The sequence below is a fragment of the Mustelus asterias genome, unplaced genomic scaffold, assembly GCF_964213995.1.
Source record: "Mustelus asterias unplaced genomic scaffold, sMusAst1.hap1.1 HAP1_SCAFFOLD_2148, whole genome shotgun sequence".
NCBI lineage: Eukaryota > Metazoa > Chordata > Chondrichthyes > Carcharhiniformes > Triakidae > Mustelus > Mustelus asterias.
Genome location: NW_027592093.1, coordinates 26444 through 48994, shown reverse-complemented (window position 1 = coordinate 48994; position 22551 = coordinate 26444). Strand labels below are relative to the sequence as shown.

The window sequence follows — 22551 nt, the reverse complement described above, 5'->3', positions numbered from 1 at the left end:
CTTGACCGCCTCTGTGACCCTCACCCAATGAGTCCTTCACCTACTAGACTCTCATCCTGAACCTGCCACCCTAACGCATCTAACTACCCACCTCTGTCTGAGACTGATCGCTCCCACTGTCGATTCCTGGAGTACTGTATGCAGTTTTGGTCTCCTTACTTGAGAAAGGATGTACTGGCACTGGAGTGGGTGCAGAGGAGATTCACTAGGTTGATTCTGGAGTTGAGGGGATTGGCTTATGATGAGAGATTGAGTAGACTGGGGTTATACTCATTGGAATTCAGAAGAATGAGGGGAGATCTGATAGAAACATATAAGATTATGAAGGGAATAGATAAGATAGAAGCAGGGAAGTTGTTTCCACTGGCGGGTGAAACTAGAACTAGGGGGCATGGCCTCAAAATAAGGGGGAGCAGATTTAGGACTGAGTTGAGGAGGAACTTCTTCACACAAAAGGTTGTGAATCTGTGGAATTCCCTGCCCAGTGAAGCAGTTGAGGCTACCTCGTTGAATGTTTTTAAGACAAGGATAGATAATTTTTTGAACAGTAAAGGAATTAAGGGTTACGGTGAGCGGGCGGGTAAGTGGAGCTGAGTCCACGAAAAGATCAGCCATGATCTTATTGAAATGGCGGAGCAGGCTCGAGGGGCCAGATGGCCTACTCTTGCTCCTAGTCCTTATGTTCTTATAACCCCTCCCTTGTCCAGTCTTACCATAGCGTTTGCTAATGGTACTCCAGTGAAGTTATGTGAGGTCCCAAGAAGGAGAAAGCACATTTGCAAAATTCATAGTCGTGGAAGAGGTGAAGCCTGTCAGGGGCACACCTCTAATATACAGTCACTAAAGTGAATATTCTAATTTCCTGCTGGAAAGGAACTTAATTTGGAGGGGGGGTGGGTTTAATTCCAGCAAGGTTCCAGCACCATTCGCAACTCCTCAGATACGAAGCAGTCCATGTTCAAATGCAACAAGATCTGGACAATATCCAGGCTTGGGCTGACAAGTGGCAAGTAACATTCACACCACACAAATGCCAGGCAAAGACCATAACCAATAAGAGACACTCTAATCACCACCCCTTGACATTCAATGGTGTAACCATCAATGAATCCACCATTGTCAACATCCTTGAGGTTGCCATTGACCAGAAACTCAACTGGACTCACCACATAAACACAATGGCTACAAGAGCAGGTCAGAGACTAGGAATACAGCAGTGAGTAACTCCCCTCCTGACTCCCCAAAGCTTATCCACCATCTACAAAGCACAAGTCAGGAGTGTGATGGAATACTCCCCACTTGCTTGAATGAGTGCAGCTCCAACAACATTCAAGAAGCTCGACACCATCCAGGACAAAGCAGCCCCGCTTGATTGGCACCACATCTACAAACATCCACTCCCTCCACCACCGACGCTCAGTAGCTACACAGGAGACTGTTAAATAAGTTAAGAGCCCATGGTGTTAAGGGTAAGATCCTGGCATGGATAGAGGATTGGTTGACTGGCAGAAGGCAGAGAGTGGGGGTAAAGGGTTTTTTTTCAGAATGGCAGCCGGTGACCAGTGGTGTGCCTCAGGGTCAGTGCTGGGACCACAACTTTTCACAATATACATTAACAATTTGGAGGAAGGAACTGAAGGCACTGTTGCTAAGTTTGCAGATGATACAAAGATGATACGGGTAGTATTGAGGAAGCAGGGGGGCTGCAGAAGGACTTGGACAGGTTCGGAGAGTGGGCAAAAAAGTGGCAGATGGAATATAATGTGGAAAAGTGTGAGGTTATGCACTTTTGAAGGAGGAATGGAGGCATAGACTATTTTATAAATGGGGAAATGCTTAGGAAATCAGAAGCACATAGGGATTGGGAGTCATTGTTCAAGATTCTCTTCAGGTTAACGTGCAGGTTCAGTCGGCAGTTAGGAAGGCAAATGCAATGTTAGCATTCATGTCGAGAGGGCTAGAATACAAGAGCAGGGATGTACTTCTGAGGCTGTATAAGGCTCTGGTCAGACCCCATTTGGAGTTTTGTGAGCAGTTTTGGGCTCTGTATCTGAGGAAGGATGTGCTGGCCTTGGAAAGGGTCCAGAGGAGGTTCACACGAATGATCCCTGGAATGAAGAGCTTGTCATATGAGGAACGGCTGAGGACTGTGGGTCTGTACTCGTTGGAGTTTAGAAGGATGAGGGGGGATCTTATTGAAACTTACAGGATACTGCGAAGCCTGGATAGAGTGGACGTGGAGAGGATGTTTCCACTAGTAGGAAAAACTAGAACCAGAGGGCACAACCTCAGGCTAAAGGGACGATCCTTTAAAACAGAGATGAGGAGGAATTTCTTCAGCCAGGGAGTGGTGAATGTGTGGAACTCTTTGCCGCAGAAGGCTGTGGAGACCAGGGTCATTGAGTGTCTTTAAGACAGAGATAGATAGGTTCTTGATTAATAAGGGGATCAGAGATAATGGGGAAAAGGCAGGAAAAGGGGATCAGAAAAATATCAGCTTGATTAAATAGCAGAGCAGACTCGATGGGCCGAGTGGCCTAATTCTGCTCCTATGTCTTATGGTCTTATGCAACGACAACAATCCCGCCCACGCCCTATCCTCGTAACCCCACGTCTTTACCCTGCTAATCCCCCTGACACTAAGGGGCAATTTAGCATGGCCAATCAACCCAACCGGCACATCTTAAGTGTGTGGTAGGAAACTGGAGCACCAAGAGAAAACCCACGCAGACACGGGGAGAATGTGCAGACTCCACACAGACAGTCACCCGAGGCCGGAATTGAACCCGGGTCCCTAGCGTTGTGAGGCAGCAGTGCTAACCACTGTGCCACCGTGCTGCGCTAAACAAAGTGAGGTTCGAGGGGGGGCGTGGGAGGTAAGGGGACACCTGGCTGCTTGTTTTCCTTTCCTCGCTGGGCACCTTGAAGCTGATTCCCATTTATATGCAAGAAAGATCATTGATAGTCAATCATTCAATCACAGGGTTTTTGGAAATGCTTCAAAATTGAAGCCACCACCCGGTTTGTATTTTAGAAATCTTTCGGATATATTCAGGGGACTGGCTGCCGCAGAATACAGTTCACAACAACAGTAAGTAGTTCAGATTATTGCAAGGTCAAAAAATAAAGTGAACACCACAATCTTCTCAAGGACAATTAGAGATTGAGAATAAACACTGGCCTCGACAGTGACTCTCATATTCCAAGAACAAATTGTTTTTTTTAATTGCTCAGTTTTCTCCGGGTATCACCTCAGATATCATTGTCTATCCATTTAACATTTAACACACTGTTAAGATTCACTAGATCTAAATCAAAGCACACATCAGGGGTGGCACAGTGGTTAGCACTGCTGCCTCACAGCGCCAGGGACCCGGGTTCGATTCCTGGTTTGGGTCACTGTCCGTGTGGGGTCTGCATGTTCTCCCCGTGTCTGCGTGGGTTTTCTCTGAGTGCTCTGGTTTCCTCCCACAGTCCAAAAGACGCACTGGTCAGGGTGCATTGGCCATGCTAAATTCTCCCTCAATGTACCCGAACAGGTGCCGGAGTGTGGCGAATAGGGGTTTTTAACAGTAACTTCATTGCAGTGTTAATGTAAGCCTACTTGTGACAATAATAAATAAACTTTATACAGAAAGTTCTGAAGAGGCATATTTTGACCCGAAACATTAACTCTTTCTCTGATTGCAGACGCTGCCAGACCTGCTTTTTCCAGAACTTTCTCTTCTTATTTTAAATTTCCAGCATCCACAGTATTTTGCTATTATTTGTAACACATTAAACCGGTTGTGTTTGTGTGAAAGGAGAGAGCAGAAGCCTAAATGGCCTTTTGTCACACCAAATAACTGTCTTTTTCACTAACAATAGCCCATGAACCTCTGTCATTGATTGGTTAGGCCTGTGTATGTAAAACATTGATGTTAGCAAAATGAATTGGTTTGGGCTGGCACTTCCTGTTCAAGTTTGCAGGCTGCAGTCATAATGTATGTGTGTGAATAGATCCTGTCTTCATTTCTAACGTAGGGTACAGTCAGACTTTAACCTGTGATTCTGTTCTTCAATGTGGTCAGTACACAGAGGATCCCTCTGCGACCCGAGGGTTCCATGAGAAAGGTCAGCCTGGAGTTCACTAAAGATTTTTCTTTCTTGTTAAATGTCTGTTGTAAATAATCCCACTGCCCATAATCTGCTTGTGGTCTGCACACAATAATGTGCATTGATCAGGAATTAGACTGGACCTTCAACCATTCCTCCTTGTATCCAGGGAAAATGTACTCAGCGACAATAATTTTCTAAAGCCATTTTTAATATTTCATTGAAAATGTGCAATTTTTAACTGAATTATAATCATTTCTGTTTATTGTTGAATCCCTATGATGCTGAAGGAGGCCATTCAGCCCATCGAGTCTGCACTGACAACAATCCTACCCTATGGCCCTATCCCTCTAACCCCACGTACTGACCCTGCTAATCCCCCTAACACTAAGGGGCAATTTAGCAAGGCCAATTGTTCACTTCATGAGATAAATCTCTTTGTTATCTTGAGGCTTGACCATTCTGATGCAGTCTTAAAATCATAGAATCCCTACACTGCAGAAGGAGGCCATTTGGCCCATCGAGTCAGTGCCGACTCTCCGACAGAGCATCTTACCCTGGCCCATTCCCTGCCCTATGCATGTAACCCCCACACATTTATCCTGCTAATCTCCCTAACCTACACATTTTTCGACACTAAGGGATAATTTAGCATGGCCAATCCACCTAACCTGCACAGCTTTGGAGTGTGGGAGGAAAGCGGAGCACCCGGAGGAAACCCACGCAGTCACAGGGAGAAAATGCAAACTCCACACAGACAGTGACCCCAGGCCAGAATTGAACCTGGGTCCCTGGTGCTGTGAGGCAGCAGTGCTAACCACTGTGCCACCCCTCTTGACTGATCTCAGATCCTTTGTAAACTTCAGGCCTTCCAAAACTCTGCTGCCTGCAACCTTACTCACACCGAGTCTCATTTACCCATCGGCCTCTGCTCTCTGACTGATACCAGCTTGCAGGCAGACAATGCTTCCAGTTTAAAATACTCTGGCTCGGATCGCCGCCTCTTTGCTCCCTCTGGAACGCCCTCCAACCCCCTCGAGGCCTTTTGTTTTCATTGTCCTTTCATGGGCTGTGGGCATTGCTGCCGTTCCTGAATTGCCCTTGAAATGAGTGGCATGTCTGGACATTTCAGAGTCAACCACATTGCTGTGGCTCTGGAGTCACACGTAGGCCAGACCAGGTAAGGGTGGCAGATTTCCTTCCCTAAAGGATATTAGTGAACCAGATGGGTTTTTACAACTATTGATGTTAGTTGTCATGGTCACCATTACTGAGACTAACCTTTCGATTCTGGATTTATTAACTGAATTTAAATTGCACCAGACTGGAATTCAAACCCATTTCCCCAGGGCCTTACTCGGGGCCTCTGGATTACTGGTTAAGTGATGTCACCATTTCCTCACTATCTCCGCCTCTCTGCATCCCTCCATTTTTAATGTGCATTCCTGATTTAATGACTCCAGCATTGATGGCGGTGCCTTCAGCCACCAAGACCCTAAGCTCTAGAATTGCCTCTCTAAACCTCTCCACCTCTCTCTCTCTCTCTCCTTTGAGGCCCGAAAACCTCTCCATGTGGTTTGGCATTAAACTTTCTTTGCTGATGCTCTTGTAAGGTGCCTTGCAATGTTTCACTGTGTTAAAGGTGCTACAGATCTGCAAGGTCTTTTCGCTGTAATGCTGGCTTGTGGAATGGTAAGAAGTCTCACAACACCAGGTTAAAGTCCAACAGGTTTATTTGGTAGCAAATACCATAAGCTTTCGGAGCACTGCTCCTTTGTCAGATGGAGTGGAAATGTGCTCTCAAACAGTGCAAACAGACAAAATCTCCACATCATGACTATTATGGAATGGTGCCATAGATTTGCTTGTGGTAATGTTTCTCTGTGCACCCTATGCCCAACCACCATCAGACGCTTACCCCAGCCCAACGCCAGCATCTCCACATCACAATCACCATCAAACAGAGGGTCATCGGTCAGGTTTCTCTGTCACTGTGGGCAGAAGCTGCTTGAACCTCGCACTTTCTTCCCCTTCATGTTTCCCTGTCACTTCACCACATCCCTATGAGCCTTGGGGAGATTGCTCCAGTTGGACTGAGATACCCTTTAAGAAATCTTTCTGAAATTTTGTCTCGTGCTTAAGTCACAAGTTACCCTGCAGGATCAGAAGGTAATAAGGAAGGCCAGTGGAATGTTGGCCTTTATTTCAAAGGGAATGGAGTCTAAAAATAGGGAATCCTTGCTTAAACTATACACGGCACTAGTGAGACCACACCTGGAATACTGTGAACAGTTTTGGTTCCCTTATCTAATGAAAGATGTACTGGCATTGGAGGCAGTCCAGAGAAGGTTCACTCGGTTGATCCCGGGTATGGAGGGATTTCCTTATGAGAAGACATTGAGTAGGTTGGGCCTGTGCTCATTGGCGTTTAGAAGAATGAGAGGCGATCTTATTGTGATATATCGGATTCTCAGGAGGCTTGACAGGGTAGGTGCTAAGAGGTTGTTTCCCCTTGTGGGAGAGTCGAGGACCGGAGGGCATAATCTCAGAGTAAGGGGACACCCATTTAAAACAGAGATGAGGAGGAATTTCTTCTCTCAGATGGGAGTGCATCTGTGGAATTCTTTACCGCAGAGGGCTGTAGAGGCTGGGTCATTGAGTATGTTCAAGGTTGAGATAGACAGATTTTTAATAAGTAGGGGAATCAAGGGTTTATGAGTTAAGGTGGGAAAATGTAGTTGTGGGGATGGGGCCTGGGTGGGATTGTGGTCGGTGCAGACTCGATGGGCCAGATGGCCTCCTTCTGCACTGTAGGGATGCTATGATGATTATCATACCAGATCAGTCATTACCTCATTGAATGGCGGAGCAGAATCGATGGGCCAAATGGCTGCATCTTATGGTCCTCCCCAATTGGAACAGCCCTTTCTCTATCCCTGATCCCTTTAAATCTACCTTGCAGTAGCAGTTTTCTCTACAAGGTTCACCCTTAGAGCCATGCACAGAATAATTTGGACATGCCCAGTGAGAGAATAATTTCTCAATTTGCTAACGACACAGGAGTGGGGTTGGGTAGGAGCTTTAGCTGTGTTAAATTGTGAGGATGGAAGTGTGAGAGACTGCAGGAGACTGCACAGTGGAGAAGAATGAACAGATAGGTGATAAATGTCACTCAAAATAGATCACATTGAGTACATCTTGAAAGGAAGGAAAGGATATGGAACTTAAACAGATGTTTAGGAAGCTAAATCGCAAAGAGATTTGAGGAACCAACACAATCTTTAACAGAAAGATTGCTAATAGAAAAATGCTTTAGCCTAAAACAAGTAAAATGATATCCTGGAGTTTATATATGAGAAATGAAAGGGTGGTGAATCTTTACGAGACGCTGGTTATGTTGCAATTAGAAGGAATATTGTGGGCAATTTTAACCATATTATTATAGAACAGAAATTAGACCCATGACAATAGGATAGGTTTACTCAGAGAACATGACTGGGATTTGATCGTAATGAGATTGGAAAAGGTTCAGGGAGATCTAGCTAATAGAAGCTTTGAAAAATCCACAAAGGTTTAGGAGGGCAAATAGTAAAAGAGGATTTTGATTGTCCGCTGAGCTGGAAACAAGGCAGCATCAATTTAGGATTAATGCTGAAATCCCAAAGTTTTATTTTACCTACAAAATGATTATTGGACGATGGAATATGAATCAGGTGTGGCAGCCAAGAGCAAATTGGATAAACATTTTTTTTTGAGAGAAACCTTAAGAGGTATGAGGCAAGAGCAGGAAATGGGATTAGACGACTCCATCTCAGAAAACAGGAACAACTCCTGGAATCATCTTATTGAATAGCACAGACGGTGCCCATTCGGCCCATTGAGTTTATGCTGCCTCTTTCAAAGAACAATCCAGTTCCTTCCATTCCCATGTTCTTTCTCTCTATCCCTGCAATCCTTCTCTCCTTCAAGTATTTAACCAATTGCCTCTGAGTGTTATGATTGGATCTGTATTAACCACCCTAACAGGCTGAACCCTGACTATTTGTTGCATAAAGGAAAATTCCTCATGTTGCCTCTGGTTCTTTTGCCAATTACCTTAACTCTGTGCCCTCCTGGCCCTTCAGGAATTGGAAATAGTTCTTCTTTATTCCGGCCAAAACCTTCCTGATTTTTAATACCTGTAACAAATCTCGCGGACAGCACGGTGGCACAGTGGTTAGCACTGCTGCCTCACAGCGCCAGGGACCCGGGTTCAATTTCCAGCTCGGGTCACTGTCTGTGCAGAGTCTGCACGTTCTCCCCGTGTCTGCGTGGGTTTCCTCCCACAGTCCAAAAGATATGCGGGTTAGGTGGTTTGGCCATGCTAAATTGCCCCTCAGTGTCAGTGGGATTAGCTGGGGTAAATGCATGGGGATAGGGCTTAGGTGGGCTAGTGGTCAGTGTAGACTCGATGGGCCAAATGGCCTCCTACTGCACTGTAAGATTCTATGATTCCATGAGATCTCCCCTTAGCTTTCTGTGCTCTTAAAGGGAACAACACCAGTCGGTCCGCTTAATTTGTAATCCCTCATCCCTGGAATCATTCTTTTATTAACTGCCTTTTTAACCTGCCCTAAGATCATAAGAACATAATAAAAAGAAGTAAGCCATTTAGCCCATCGAGCCTGTTCTGCCATTGAATGAGATCATGGCTGATCTGATTGTGGCCTGCATGCCAATTTCTTGCCTGTGCCCCATAAGCCCTGGCTCCCTTGTCAATCCAAAATATGTCTGATTTAGCCTTGGATATATTCAATGACCCAGACTCCACTGCTCTCTGGGGGAAAAGATTCCAAAGTCTCAAGACCCTATGAGAGGAAAGATATGCCTCCTCATGTCCATCTTAAATGGCAAGCCCTTTATTTTGAAACTGTGCCCCGCAGTTTTACATTCCCCCACAAGGGGAAAACATCCTCCCAGCATCAGTCTTGTCAAGGCCCCTCAGAACGTTTCCATAAGATCACCTCTCATTCTCCTAAACTCCAATGAGTATTGATAGGCAGAGGGATCTGGGTGTACAGGTACACAGGTTACTGAAAGTGGCAACGCAGGCGGAGAAGATAGTCAAGAAGGCATACGGCATGCTTGCCCTCATTGGCCAGGGCACTGAGTTTAAAAATTGGCAAGTCATGTTGCAGCTTTATAGAACCTCAGTTAGGCCGCACTTGGAATATAGTGTTCAATTCTGGTCGCCACCCTACCAGAAGGATGTGGAGGCTTTGGAGAGGGTACAGAAAAGATTTACCAGGATGTTGCCTGGTATGGAGGGCATTAGCTACGAGGAGAGTGTGGAGAAACTTGATTTGTTCTCACTAGAATAACAGAGGTTGAGAGGCGACCTGATTGAATTCTACAAGATTATGAGAGGCATGGACAGAGTGGATAGTCAGAAACTTTTTCTCAGGGTGGAAGAGTCAATTACTAGGGGGCACAGGTTTAAAGTGCGAGGGGCAAGATTTAAAGGAGATGTATGAGGCAAGTTTTTTATACAGAGGGTGGTGGATGCCTGGAACTCGCTGTCGGGGGAGGTAGTGGAAGCAGATACAATAGTGACTTTTAAGGGGCGCCTTGACAAATACATGAATAGGATGAGAATGGAGGGATATGGTGTCCGGAAGGGTAGGGGGTTTTAGTTCAGTCGGGAAGCATGGTCGGTGCAGGCTTAGAGGGCTGAAGGGCCTGTACCTGTGCTGTAATTTTCTTTGTTCTTTGAATATAGGTCCAACTTGCTCAACCTTTCCCCATAAGACAAACCCCCTTCATTTCTGTCCTACCACCTTCGAAGATTTACGCACAAATATCCTAAGCCCCTCAGTTCTTGCAGCCCCTATTTAACATCGATCCTCTCTCATTCTTCCCACTAAGCGGGATAGAATTTTCCGGGCGAATAGCTTGCGAATGGCTGTGAGTGAAATGGACAGCTGTGAATCTCTCTGGGGACAGAGTCTCGCGAACGATTGGATTTGGGTGTTTGGGGAATTGGTGATTGTACAACCTGGTACATTATCTTCAGGACAACTCAAAACCTGCGGTACAATCTTTACTCAGTCTTGAGTTTGTTTGATCTATTGCAGATCAGTCAGACAGTTGCCCACCCAATGACTTTTATTAATGATGTGGAGATGCCGGTGTTGGACTGGGGAGGGCACAGTAAGAAGTCTCACAACACCAGGTTAAAGTCCAACAGGTGAATTTGGAATCACGAGCTTTCAGAGCGCTGCTCCTTCATCAGGTGAGTCTTCATCACTCAGTTGATGAAGGAGCAGCGCTCTGAAAGCTCATGATTCCAAACAAACCTATTGGACTTTAACCTAGTGTTGTGAGACTTCTTACTTTGATTAGATTTGATTTGATTTATTATTGTCACATGTATTAGTATACAGTGAAAAGTATTGTTTCTTGCACGCTATACAGACAAAGCATACCGTTCATAGAGAAGGAAACGAGAGAGTGCAGAATGTAGTGTTACAGCCATAGCTAGGGTGTAGAGAAAGATCAACTTAATGCGAGGTAAGTCCATTCAAAAGTCTGACAGCAGCAGGGAAGAAGCTGTTCTTGAGTCAGTTGATACGTGACCTCAGACTTTTGTATCTTTTTCCCGAAGGAAGAAGGTGGAAGAGAGAATGTCTGGAATACGTGGGATCCTTAATGCTTTGCCGAGGCAGCGGGAAATGTAGTCAGTGTCAGTGGATGGGAGGCTGGTTTGCGTGATGGACTGGGCTACATTCACAACCTTTCCTTGCGGTCTTGGGCAGAGAAGGAGCCACAGCAAGCTGTGATACAACCAGAGAGAATGCTTTCTATGGTGCATCTGTAAAAGTTGGTGACAGTTGTAGCTGACTTTTTGTCTTCTGAGAAAGAAGAGGCGTTGGTGGGCTTTCTTAATTATAGTGTCGGCATGGGGGGGACCAGGACAGGTTGTTGGTGATCTGGACACCTAAAAACTTGAAGCCTCAACCCTTTCTACTTTGTCCCCATTGACGTAGACAGGGGTATGTTCTCCTTTACACTTCCTGAAGTCAATGACAATCTCCTTCATTTTGTTGACTTTGAGGGAGAGATTATTGTTGCCGCACCAGTTCACCAGATTCTCTATCTCATTCCTGTACTCTGTCTTGTCATTGTTTGAGATCCGACCCACTACCGTGGTGTCGTCAGCAAACTTGAAAATCACATTGGAGGGGAATTTGGCCACACAGTCATAGGTGTATCAGGAGTATAGTAGGGGGCTGAGAGCACAGCCTTGTGGGGCACCGGTGTTGAGGATGATCGTGGAGGAGGTATTATTGCCTATCCTTACTGATTGTGGTCTGTGAGTTAGGAAGTTCCAGTCGCAGAGGGAGGCCATGGAGTTTGGAGATGAGTTTCTTGGGAATAATGGTGTTGAAGGCTGAGCTGTAGTCAATAAATAGGAGTCTGACATAGGTGTCCTTGTTATCTAGGTGTTCCAGGGTTAAGTGCAGGGCCAGGGAGATGGTGTCTGCTGTGGACCTGTTGTGGCGGTAGGCAAACTGTAGTGGATCCAGGTAGTCTGGGAGGCTGGATTTGATTCATGCCATGATTAGCCTTTCGAAGCACTTCATAATGATGGACGTCAGAGCCACCGACCGATAGTCATTAAGGCACACTGCTTGGTTTTTCTCAGGTACCGGGATGATGGTCGTCTTCTTGAAGCAGACAGGGACCTCAGATTGTTGTAAATGAGCTATTAATTTATTAGTAAGTTAAGACCATAAGAAATAGGAATATTAGGCCATTCGGCCCCTCGAGCCTGTTCCACCATTCAATGGGATCACGGCTGATCCGACATTCCTCACATCCATTTTTCTGCCCCTTCCTTGTAACGTTTGATTCCCTTACTGATCAAAAATCTATCCCAGCGTTCAATGTACACGAGGATTTTGCCCCCCCCACAGCTCTCTGTGGCAAGGAGTTCCACAGATTCACAACCCTCTGAGAGAAGAAATTCCTCCTCATCGCAGTCTTAAACTGGTGCCCCTTTATTCTGAGATGGATCCCTCTGGTCCTAGTTACAGAGAATGTGAATGCATTGAAAGGATAAATAGAAACTGGGACACAGAGCTGACCTCCGCTTATAATTGGAATCATAGAATCCTTACAGTGCAGAAGAGGCCATTCAGCCCATCGAGTCTGCACCTCACCCAGGTCCTCTCCCCCTACCTTATCCCTGTAACCTCACACATTTCCCGTGGCTAATCCATCTAACCTACACATCTTAGGACACTAAGGGGCAATTTAGCATGGCCAATCCGCCTAATCTGCACATCTTTGCAGGAGGAAACTGGAGCACCCTTAGGAAACCCACGCAGACACGGGGAGAATGTGCAGACAGTGCACAGAAAGTGACCCGAGACCGGAATTGAACCCGGGTTCCTGGCGCTGTGAGGCAGCAGTGCTAACCACTGTGCCGTGTAATACAAATTGCATCTTAAAACCAGACTCCACTAACTGCTATTTAGAGTCCAAAATAAATTGATGTCATTAATTAAAGAAATAGACACATATCTCAAATCTGAAAAAGTAACAAAAGAGGGTGAATTTTCTTTTTATTTAAGGATTTGGCTCAGCAGCATGCGTGGCCAAGAGTGATATTTGTGTATCTTTTTCTTGCAGGTTTGGATCGGAAATAGGTTTACTTTAAGGGGTTAACGAGTGGTCCAATGAGAGTTGGCTGCCTCTCATTCCGCCAGCCATTCGCCGGCCTGATACTGAACAGTGTCAAGACATTGGAGACCCGCTGGAGACCTCTGCTGGCTGACCTGCAGGATTGCACCCTGGCCATTCACATCGCCCACAAGGACTGGGAGGACTTGGGATGGAGGGACATCCTCGCCCACACACTGGGAATGAGCCAGTCCCAGATACAGAGCCTGCTGGACGAAGGGGAGAGGTTTGGCAGAGGAGTGATTGTAGGTAAGATCAGAGCTGCCCCAGCTCTGCTTCATCTTGAGATTTTGGATCAGTTGTGCAAATGGGAGCCTGCAGCAGGGCTCCAAACTCAACACCCACTTTCTCATCTGACACACCAGTCCTCTGGCACTCACAGCTGAGGTGGGAGAAGGAGGTGAAGATGGAGGAACAGATCTCACCTTCTGGCTAGGCACGTTGCAGGCTTCCGGTCTCTACATCGAATTCAACAACTTCAGATGATAAGCTCGACCCCACCTCGACCCCTTTGTTTTCATTTCATTTAATTTTGAACTGTTTTTTGCCTTTTATTTCTTTGTTTTCTTTCTTCATTTTTCTTCCCCCCCACTTTCCCCCTTTTCTTACCTTCTTTCCTCCTCCTGCTTCCCTTTTCCCCCCTTTTTCTCAATTTTACCTCTCTCCCACCCATCTTCACCTGTCACAGCTTACCCTCTGATTTCAGCTTGTCTGCCGTCTGGCCATTCACAACTTCTATTCTCTCTATGGTAAGGAGTCTCACAACACCAGGTTAAAGTCCAACAGGTTTATTTGGGGAGCCACTCACCTGATGAACGAGCAGCGCTCCGAAAGCTTGTGATTCCAAATAAACCTGTTGGGCTTTAACCTGGTGTTGTGAGACTTCTTACTGTGTTCACCCCAGTCCAACGCCGGCATCTCCACATCACTCTCTCTATGGGCTGCCATTAGCAGCCTGCCCCCTTGTTTTTGTGGCTATGACTCATCTTTCATTCCCTCACCCTGCAGTATAAATATCTCCCACTTTCTGTGCCTTTTAGCTTTGACAAAGGGTCGTCTGGACTCGAAACGTCAGCTGTTTTCTCTCCTTACAGATGCTGCCAGACCTGCTGAGATTTTCCAGCATTTTCTCTATTGGGAAGAAATATTCTTCTCACAAACAGTGAGTACACCGCTCGCTAAGTCGGATATAACACTAAAACCTTGCTCCATCTAAATCAAGGCATGTGAGTTTGAACTATCATAAATAATGTTAGTGCTTCATTACCTTTTCAAATTGTTCTCCGTGACTTCTCGTTGTACCAACTATCACCTGTCTTTTTGTCAACGGCTGCACATTGCTCATCGGACATGAGAATCATAGAATTCCTACAGTACAGAAGGAGGCCATTCGGGCCATCAAGTCCATACCGACCATATCCCACCCAGGCCCTATTCCCGTAACCCCACACATTTATCCTGCTAATCCCCCTGACACTAGGGTCAATTTAGCATGGCCAATCTGTGTGGAGTTTGCACATTCTCCCCGTGTCTGCATGGGTTTCCTCCGGGTGCTCCAGTTTCCTCCCACTGTCCAAAGATGTGCAGGTTAGGTTGATTGGCCATGCTAAATTGTCCATTAGCGTCAGGGGGATTAGCAGGGTAAAAGGCATGGGGTTGTGGGAATAGGGCTTGATGGACCAAATGGCCTCCTTCTGTACTGTAGGATTCTATGATAATTCTGTGACAATCAATCAACCTAACCCGCACATCTTTGGAGTGTGGGAGGACACCAGAGAACCTTGAGGAAACCCACGCAGACACGGAATTGAACCCGGGTCCCTGGCGCAGTGAGGCAGCAGCGCTAACCACTATGCCTCCGTGCTATGAGGCTAAGAGAAAAAGAGAGGCATTTACACTGTTCCTTTCCCAATATCAAACAACCAACCTATGAAGTACTTCTGAAATGTTGTAACGTAAGAAACACAGCAGCTAATTTGTGCACAGTAAAATGATGATAAAGACAGCTTGACATATGAGGAGTGTTTGAGGACTCTGGGTCTGTCTGTACTCAATGGAGTTTAGAAGGATGACGGGGGATCCCATTGAAACTTACAGAATACTGAAAGGCCTGGATAGAGTGGACGTGGGGAAGATGTTTCCATTAGTGGGAGAGACTCGGATCCGAGGGCACAGCCTCAGAGTAAAGGGATGACCTTTAGAACCGAGATGAGGAGGAATTTCTTCAGCCAGAGGGTGGTGGATCTATGGAATTCATTGCCACAGAAGACTGGCCAGGTCATTTAAGAGATAGATAGGTTTTTAATTGGCAAGGGGGTCAAAGGTTACAGAGAAAAGGCGGGAGAATGGGGTTGAGAAACATAGTAAGAAGTCTCACAACACCAGGTTAAAGTCCAACAGGTTTATTTGGTAGCACAAGCCACAAGCTTTCAGAGCAGTGCCCCTGAAGGGGCAGTGTGTAGAGAAAGATCAACTTATGCTTCTTACTGTGCTTACCCCAGTCCAACGCCAGCATCTCCACATCATTGCGAAACATAGCAGCCATGATCGAACGGTGGAGCAGACTCGATGGGCCAAATGACCTAATTCTGCTCCTATATCTTATGGCCTTATAATATAGCATTTTGTTAGTAATTAGAAAGATGCCCAAGGGTGGATGGGTCACCTAGTATTTTCTTCCTATTCACATTTCTGCGAGAGAGATTTTTGCTACAGCTCTGTTCTGCGTTTATTAGCAGCCTTCCATTCTCGATACCTCATCAAAGAGACTCGGGAATGCCGAGGCCACTCCATTCCTATCTCAGCTGAGGTCTTCCAGCATTCCAGGGTTTCAATATTTGGCTTTTCCCGTGTAGATGCCACCTCCAGAGTGAATGTTCCTCCCGCCAGCATCCTTCCCTCCAGTCTTTGTAAACTTCAGCACGCTTCCAAAAGCTCTGCCTGCTGTGTGGTCCCCGTCATGTCGAATCCCAGCCACCCATCGCTGTTGCGCTAACTTTACTATGGGGGCTTCAGTCCCCCAAGCCTCCAATTAAAAATTCCCATCATTGTGTTGAAGCCCCTTCATGGTTTTGCCTCTCCCTGCCTCTGTAACAACCTTCAACCCTCCCCAGACTCCTCATTATTCTGCCTCTGGCCTTTTCTGCACCCTCCTCTTCACTTTGCCCTGAATTGACAGTGGGTTAGACAAATCCACGTGATTATTTTTATAGCAATCACCAATTTAAACCATCTGCACTTCTCTATTCGGAGTACAGTTGAGCTATATAGGGAAAGCATTGTTTTTTGATTTGATTTGATTTATTATTGTCACATGTATTAGTATACAGTGAAAAGTATTGTTTCTTGCACGCGATACAGACAAGCATACCATTCATAGAGAAGGCAACGAGAGAGTGCAGAATGTAGTGTTACAGTCATAGCTAGGGTGTAGAGAAAGATCAACTTAATGCGAGGTAGGTCCATTCAAAAGTCTGACAGCAGCAGGGAAGAAGCTGTTCTTGAGTCGGTTGGTACGTGATCTCAGACTTTTGTATCTTTTTCCCGACGGAAGAAGGTGGAAGAGAGAATGTCCGGGGTGCGTGGGGTCCTTAATTATGCTGGCTGCTTTGCCAAGGCAGCGGGAAGTGTAGACAGAGTCAATGGATGGGAGGCTGGTTTGTGTGATGGATTGGGCTACATTCATGACCTTTTGTAGTTCCTTGCGGTCTTGGGCAGAGCAGGAGCCCATACCAAGCTGTGATACAAGCAGAAAGAATGCATTCTATGGTGCACCTGTAAAAGTTGGTGAGAGTCGTAGCTGACTTGCCAAATTTCCTTAGTTTCTGTGTGAGGGTTGCATCATAAAAAGCCTCGACATTTAATGCTGATATGAAGAATGTGACAGCTTAAGGAAGTGGTCCTTCCTTGTTCACGATGCCTCCTCCCCTGCAGACCCTCATCGTAAACGGTGAGATTCAGGATGAGGATGAACACATCACACTGTCTTTGCCATTGTCCAAAGTAAAACTCCTCTCTGTGTGCACCACAGGCTTGGTTGATGTTGGAGACACCTGGCAATGCCCGAGTGACTCGGCCTTGGAGGAAATGAGGATGTTGGAGAAACGAGCTGTCCTGCGAGGGCTGGAGCACAAATATCTCACCAATTTATCCAATCCCCGATGGCTACTTGAGCCAATCCCAGCGCGAGGACACAAGGACGTCTGGACGGTCGATATTCCTGATGAACTGATACCTTGATGACCCCCGGCAACAAGCTTAAAACCGTCTGATTGCTGGGAAGAGCGCGCAGAAATATAGTGAAATGGGAAACTGGGAAAAGTCACTGCTTGCTGACCCAGATTCCTGGAAAATATTCCTTTGGATTCCCTAGTTTTTTTTGTAATGTTGCTTTGTTGTGTTTTGCTGCTTTTTGGTATCTGGAACAATAAATTGTGGAGCTCAAAATTTCCCCTCCCAACCCCCCCGAATTATGTTTCCTTGTATATGTTACAGCTTCAGTTATCATTTGTTGTACTTTATTTGGTTACTTTTTAAAACAGTTGCTCATTGTACAAGATTATTGATCAACGTCTGAGCGCTGACAGATGGGATCTTACTGTGACTGGTGTCATTCATACTGGAGACAAGTTCACTTGGGGATGGACCAGAACTGGACCCCAGGTAAACGGTCAAAAGTAAATTGACAGGGGCCTCGTCTCCATCCAGTATATGGGATTCCAGATCGGACTAAATCCAACCCCCCGCCCCCCCCCCACCACCACCAACTCCCTTTCTTAAAGAGGGACAGTCCACCAAATATTCTTCTTTTTCAAAGATAACAAATTATAAACGGTGAAATTAAGAGGTTTTCTTATGGAATCCAGAGGTGAAATCATTCTGGTTAAGAGTGTTCTGTTTTGCTCCCACTGAATTCTGTTCTCCTATTTAATCTGCTATCTTACCTTTTGCCGCTATTAATATTCTTTAGTCCTTAATGGCACCAATAACACCCCCTTTGTTTTATGTCCAGGAGACCTTTGTTAATCCCTGCATTACTCCAACCTCCCCACCCCCCCCCCCCCCGCCCCCCCCCCCCGACTATCGAAACCTTTCTATGCTTCTGTCTGTGCGGAATCTGCATGTTCTCCCCGTGACTACATGGGTTTCTTCCAGGTGCTCCACTTGCCTCCCACAGTCTGAAAGACGTGCTGGTTAGGTGCATTGGCCGTGCTAAACTCCCCCTCAGTGTATCCCAAACAGGCGCCGGAGTGTGGTGATGAGGGGATTTTCACAGTAACTTCATTGCAGTGTTAATGTAAGCCTACTTGTGACATTAATAAATAAACTTTTCAGCTCTGTCGTAGGGTTATACGGACTGGAAACGTTAACTCAGTCTTTCTCTCCACAGATGCTGCCCAGACCTGATGGGTTTATCCAGCATTTTCTGTTTTCCTTTCTGATTCCCAGCATCCGCAGTATTTTGTAAAGAGTGCATCCTGGTTTTTGAAGGGGCACCTGATGAAGGGGCAGCGCTCCGAAAGCTTGTGATACCAAATAAACCTGTTGGACTTTAACCTGGTGTTGTGAGACTTCTTACTGTACCCACCCCAGTCCAACGCTGGCATCTCCACATCAAGGGGCACCTATCAAGTGTAGTTTAAAATTAAAGGCAAGCGGTTGAATTCCATAAATCTGGAATGATAGTAGTAGGATCGGGGACAAGTCAAGCACAGGGCTGTATCAGGTGTGACAGTCTGAGGCTCTGAACGAGTGAACATGATCGTTGATCAAACCCTGGAAGCATCTCATCAATGTGAAGTAATTAGCAGGAAGTTCAATCCTGGGCGGCACGGTAGCACAGTGGTTAGCACTGCTGCTTCACAGCTCCAGGGACCTGGGTTCGATTCCTGGCTTGGGTCACTGTCTGTGTGGAGTTTACACATTCTCCTCGTGTCTGCGTGGGTTTCCTCCAGGTGCTCCGGTTTCCTCCCAGTCCAAAGATGTGTGGGTTAGGTTGATTGGCCATGCTAAAATTGCCCCTTAGTGGCCTGAGATGCGTAGGTTAGAGGGATTAGTGGGTAAATATGTAGGGATATGGGGGTAGGGCCTGGGTGGCATTGTGGTCGGTGCAGACTCGATGGGCCAGATGGCCTCTTTCTGCACTGTAGGATTTCTATGATTCTAAGCTTATTGCTCACCAGGAAGACAGAGCATTACAAACCAGAACACATACTGGCATTGTACAGATCAATTTCACATTCTAGGCTATCATGTTCAGTTTTGGTCACCCTACCTTAAAAAGGATTATCGATGCATTGGAAAGGGTTGAGAGAGGAGTGAACAGGAAGGCTCCATGGTTATAGTGAACTAAACCATGAAGGTAGGCTCAAACAGTCCAACTTACAGTCACTGGACATTAAGACAAAGGGAATACATGATAATTATATTTTAAAATAATGGCAGCCTTGGACAAGGTTAGGGATTATATGCGGAACGTATTCCAAAGAGGACAATTGATTTTTGCCAATCGTAGATTGATATAGCACAGAAAGAGGCCAGTCAGCCCTCTGCTCTTTGAAAGAACAATCCAATTGGTCCCATACCCTGCTCTTTGTCCGCACCCCTCCACGTTTTTCCAATTCAAGTAGATAGCCAATCACTTTTGAAAGTTACAACTGAATTTGCCTCCACCACCCTTTCAGACAGAACATTCCGGATCATCAACACTCATGGTGTAGAAAATATTTTCCTCGCGTACCCTCTTCTTTTGCCAATTATCTTAAATCTGCCTTCTTTGGTCACTGAAAGCCATTTCTCCTTATTCATTCTTATTAAATCCCTTCACGATTTTGGACACCTCTGTCAAATTATACTTCAACCTCTCTGCTCCATGGAGAACAGTCCCAGCTTCTCCAGTTTCTGTGCATGACTGAACTCCTGTATCGCTGACACCGTTCCACTCAATCTTCTCTGTGCCCTGTTTAAGGCCTTGACATCCCTCGAGTGCCCAGAATTGATTACAAAACGCAAGCTGGGCTTTAACCCAGGTTTCAGGAAGGTTTAAAAGTATTTCCCAGCTTTTTTCACTCTTACAAAATAATAGAATCCCTACAGTACGGAAGGAGACCATTTGGCCCATTGAGTCTGCACCAACAACAATCCCACCCAGGCCCTATCCCCGTAACCCCACTTATTTACTTTGCTAATCCCCCGACACGAAGGGTCAATTTAGCACGGCCAATCCACCTAACCCGCACATCTTTGGACTGTGGGAGGAAACCGGAGCACCCAGAGGAAACCCACGCAGACACGGGGAGAACGTACAGACTCCACACAGACCACGAACCCAGGTCCTTGGCGCTGTGAGGCAGGAGTGCTAACTGCTGTGCCACCGTGCTACCCCAGGCAGTGCTTGGAATTACGAGACAATTGGTTCCTGGAAACCACATCGTTAAGTCAAAACCTCATAAATCAGAACCAATTTCCTCACAGGAACAATGCTACAAATGGGGGATCTGTCCCCACAGCGGGGGCCCGGCAGCATTTCTATCAGGGTTTGTACAGAGTCAGTGGCCCCATACTGCACTGCTAGATGTTGGATTACTTGCCTCTTGTTTCTCCAGCCCTGCCTGAGGCATATTGGAAAGAAACCGTTTAATCCATTGATAAATTCCTAGGATGTTTCTGTCAAAGTTACAGGGATCTCTTGTAGAAATGCTACCGCATGGTATCTGAGGAAAGCAATGATCTAAGCATTTGTAAGAGTAAAACATTTCAAATTTTTAAACTGATGTCAGAATCTATTCCAGACAATTTAGCTTAGCCAAAACTCACATTCCACTGGGCTGCGGTGGTGCTGTTAAGCTGGATCCAATGCTGTAAATTCAAAACAGTGCTTCAATTTATAAGCAGCGTAAGTGCTGTTGTAACTCAAACGCCATAAAGTCGAGGGGTGCCTGTAAAGCCAAGGATTTTGTATTATTGTTTGACAACCTGGTTTGACAACCAAATCAAAGATTTGGGTACAACCATCTCCAGGTCTCTCTGTACCCGACCCCCTTTCAAACTGTATCATTTAGTTCATATTGCCTCTGCATTTTTTCCTACCAAAATGTATTCAAAGAATCCCTACCGTGCAGAAGGCCATTCAACCCACCGAGCCTGCACTAACAACAATCCCACCCAGGCCCTATCCCTGTGACCCCACATATTTACCCTGCTAATCCCACTGACACTAAGGGGCAATGTAGCATAGCCAATCAACCTAACCTGCACAGCTTTGGACTGTGGGAGGAAACCGGAGCACCCGGAGGAAACCCACGCAGACACGGGGAGAACCTGCAGACTCCACACAGACAGTGACCCGAGGCCGGAATTGAACCCGGGTCCCTGGCACTGTGAGGCAGCAGTGCCACCGTGCTGCCCACTTCTCTGGGTCAAATTTTATTTGACATGTATCCACCCATTTTAGCAGTCTGACCATGTCCTCCTGAAGGCAGTCCGAAGGAGGTTTCCTAGGATGAACCTGGGAATGGAGGGACTGGTGTATGAGGAAAGATTAAACAGGTTGGGTCTATACTCCTTGGAGTTCAGAAGAATGAAAGGTGATATAATTGAAACGTTCAAGATTCTTAAGGGGTTAGACAGGTTAAATGTTGGGAGGATGCTTCCACTCCTGAGAGAATGTAGGACCAGAGGGCATCGTCTCAGAATAAGGGGATGTTCATTTAAGACGGATTTGAGGAAGAATTTCTTTCAAAGAGTGGTTAACCTTTGGAATTCTTTCCCCAGGAAGCTGTGGAGTGCAATTCCTTGAACATAGATACCTATATAGATAGTTTCTTGGTTAATCAGGGGTTATGGGGAAAAGGCAGGAGAATGGAGATGAGAAAAATATCAGCCATGATTGAATGATGGAGCAGACTCGATGGGCCGAATGGCCTAATTCTGCTCCTATGTCTTATGGTCTTATTAACACTTTCAAGGCTGAAATTGAAAGGTTTTTAATCAGTCGGGGAATTAAGGGTTACGGAGGTAAGGCAGGAAAGTGAACTTAGTGAGTGTTAGATCAGCCATGGTCTTATTAAATGGCGGAGCAGGCTCGAAGGGCAGAATGGCCTACTCCTATTCCCATTTGTTATGATCTTGTGGTTACTGCCCTTGGTATTTACTACGTTCCAGTGATACCATCCATAAACTTCTAAAGTATGGCCCATTTTGCCAAGTCAATGACATGATAGTATATCAAAAAGCAGTGGACCCCTGGGCAAAGTTGCTGTATGCTTCCCTCCATTGAAGAAAATACAGTTCACCAGGTGAGAGGACATTGACAATCTTTGGATTGGTCCATGATTATACTCAGCAAATTCACCATTGCCTTCTGTAGTAAGGTTGACTGGGAAATTCTCCCTCTCTTATTCGAAGGATTTGCAGGCTGATAATAATAAGCCTGTTTGGCCACATTATAAATACACTTTCCGGGGCCATCAAGCCCTGAAATTGGACTTGAACCCAGAGCTTCTAGCCCAGAGTTAGGAGTGCTACCCACTGTACCATAAGAACTCCACAGTTCACTGCCAATTATATATCCATTTTAATCATGTGGGCTTTAATAATGCCAACAGGTCTGTTATGTGGCATTTTACCAAACGTCTAAACATCCTTCTACATGTTAACATCAGTACCTAGAATCAATGCCTTTGAGGAGAGAGCTGGATATATAATCTATTGGTGACAACCATTGAAGACTTT

The 22551-nt window shown here is 45.9% G+C and overlaps 1 protein-coding gene across 3 annotated transcripts; it reads left to right on the top strand.

The window, feature by feature from the left end:
• The first annotated feature begins 3940 nt into the window (after positions 1 to 3940).
• On the top strand, positions 3941 to 18347 carry LOC144489401 (protein EOLA1). Of its 3 annotated transcripts, XM_078207237.1 has the most exons (4): positions 3976 to 4113; positions 12769 to 13068; positions 13914 to 13981; positions 16850 to 16970. In XM_078207237.1, exons 2-4 carry the CDS (start codon positions 12816 to 12818, stop codon positions 16907 to 16909), a joined length of 381 nt encoding a protein of 126 aa, XP_078063363.1. In that variant the 5' UTR covers positions 3976 to 4113; positions 12769 to 12815; the 3' UTR covers positions 16910 to 16970. The 3 variants fall into 3 exon arrangements, with proteins under 3 accessions (XP_078063360.1, XP_078063361.1, XP_078063363.1); XM_078207234.1 differs by lacking the exon at positions 13914 to 13981 and having other exon boundaries at positions 3941 to 4113; positions 16850 to 18347; XM_078207235.1 differs by lacking the exon at positions 13914 to 13981 and having other exon boundaries at positions 3951 to 3983; positions 16850 to 18347.
• Positions 18348 to 22551: the final 4204 nt, after the last annotated feature.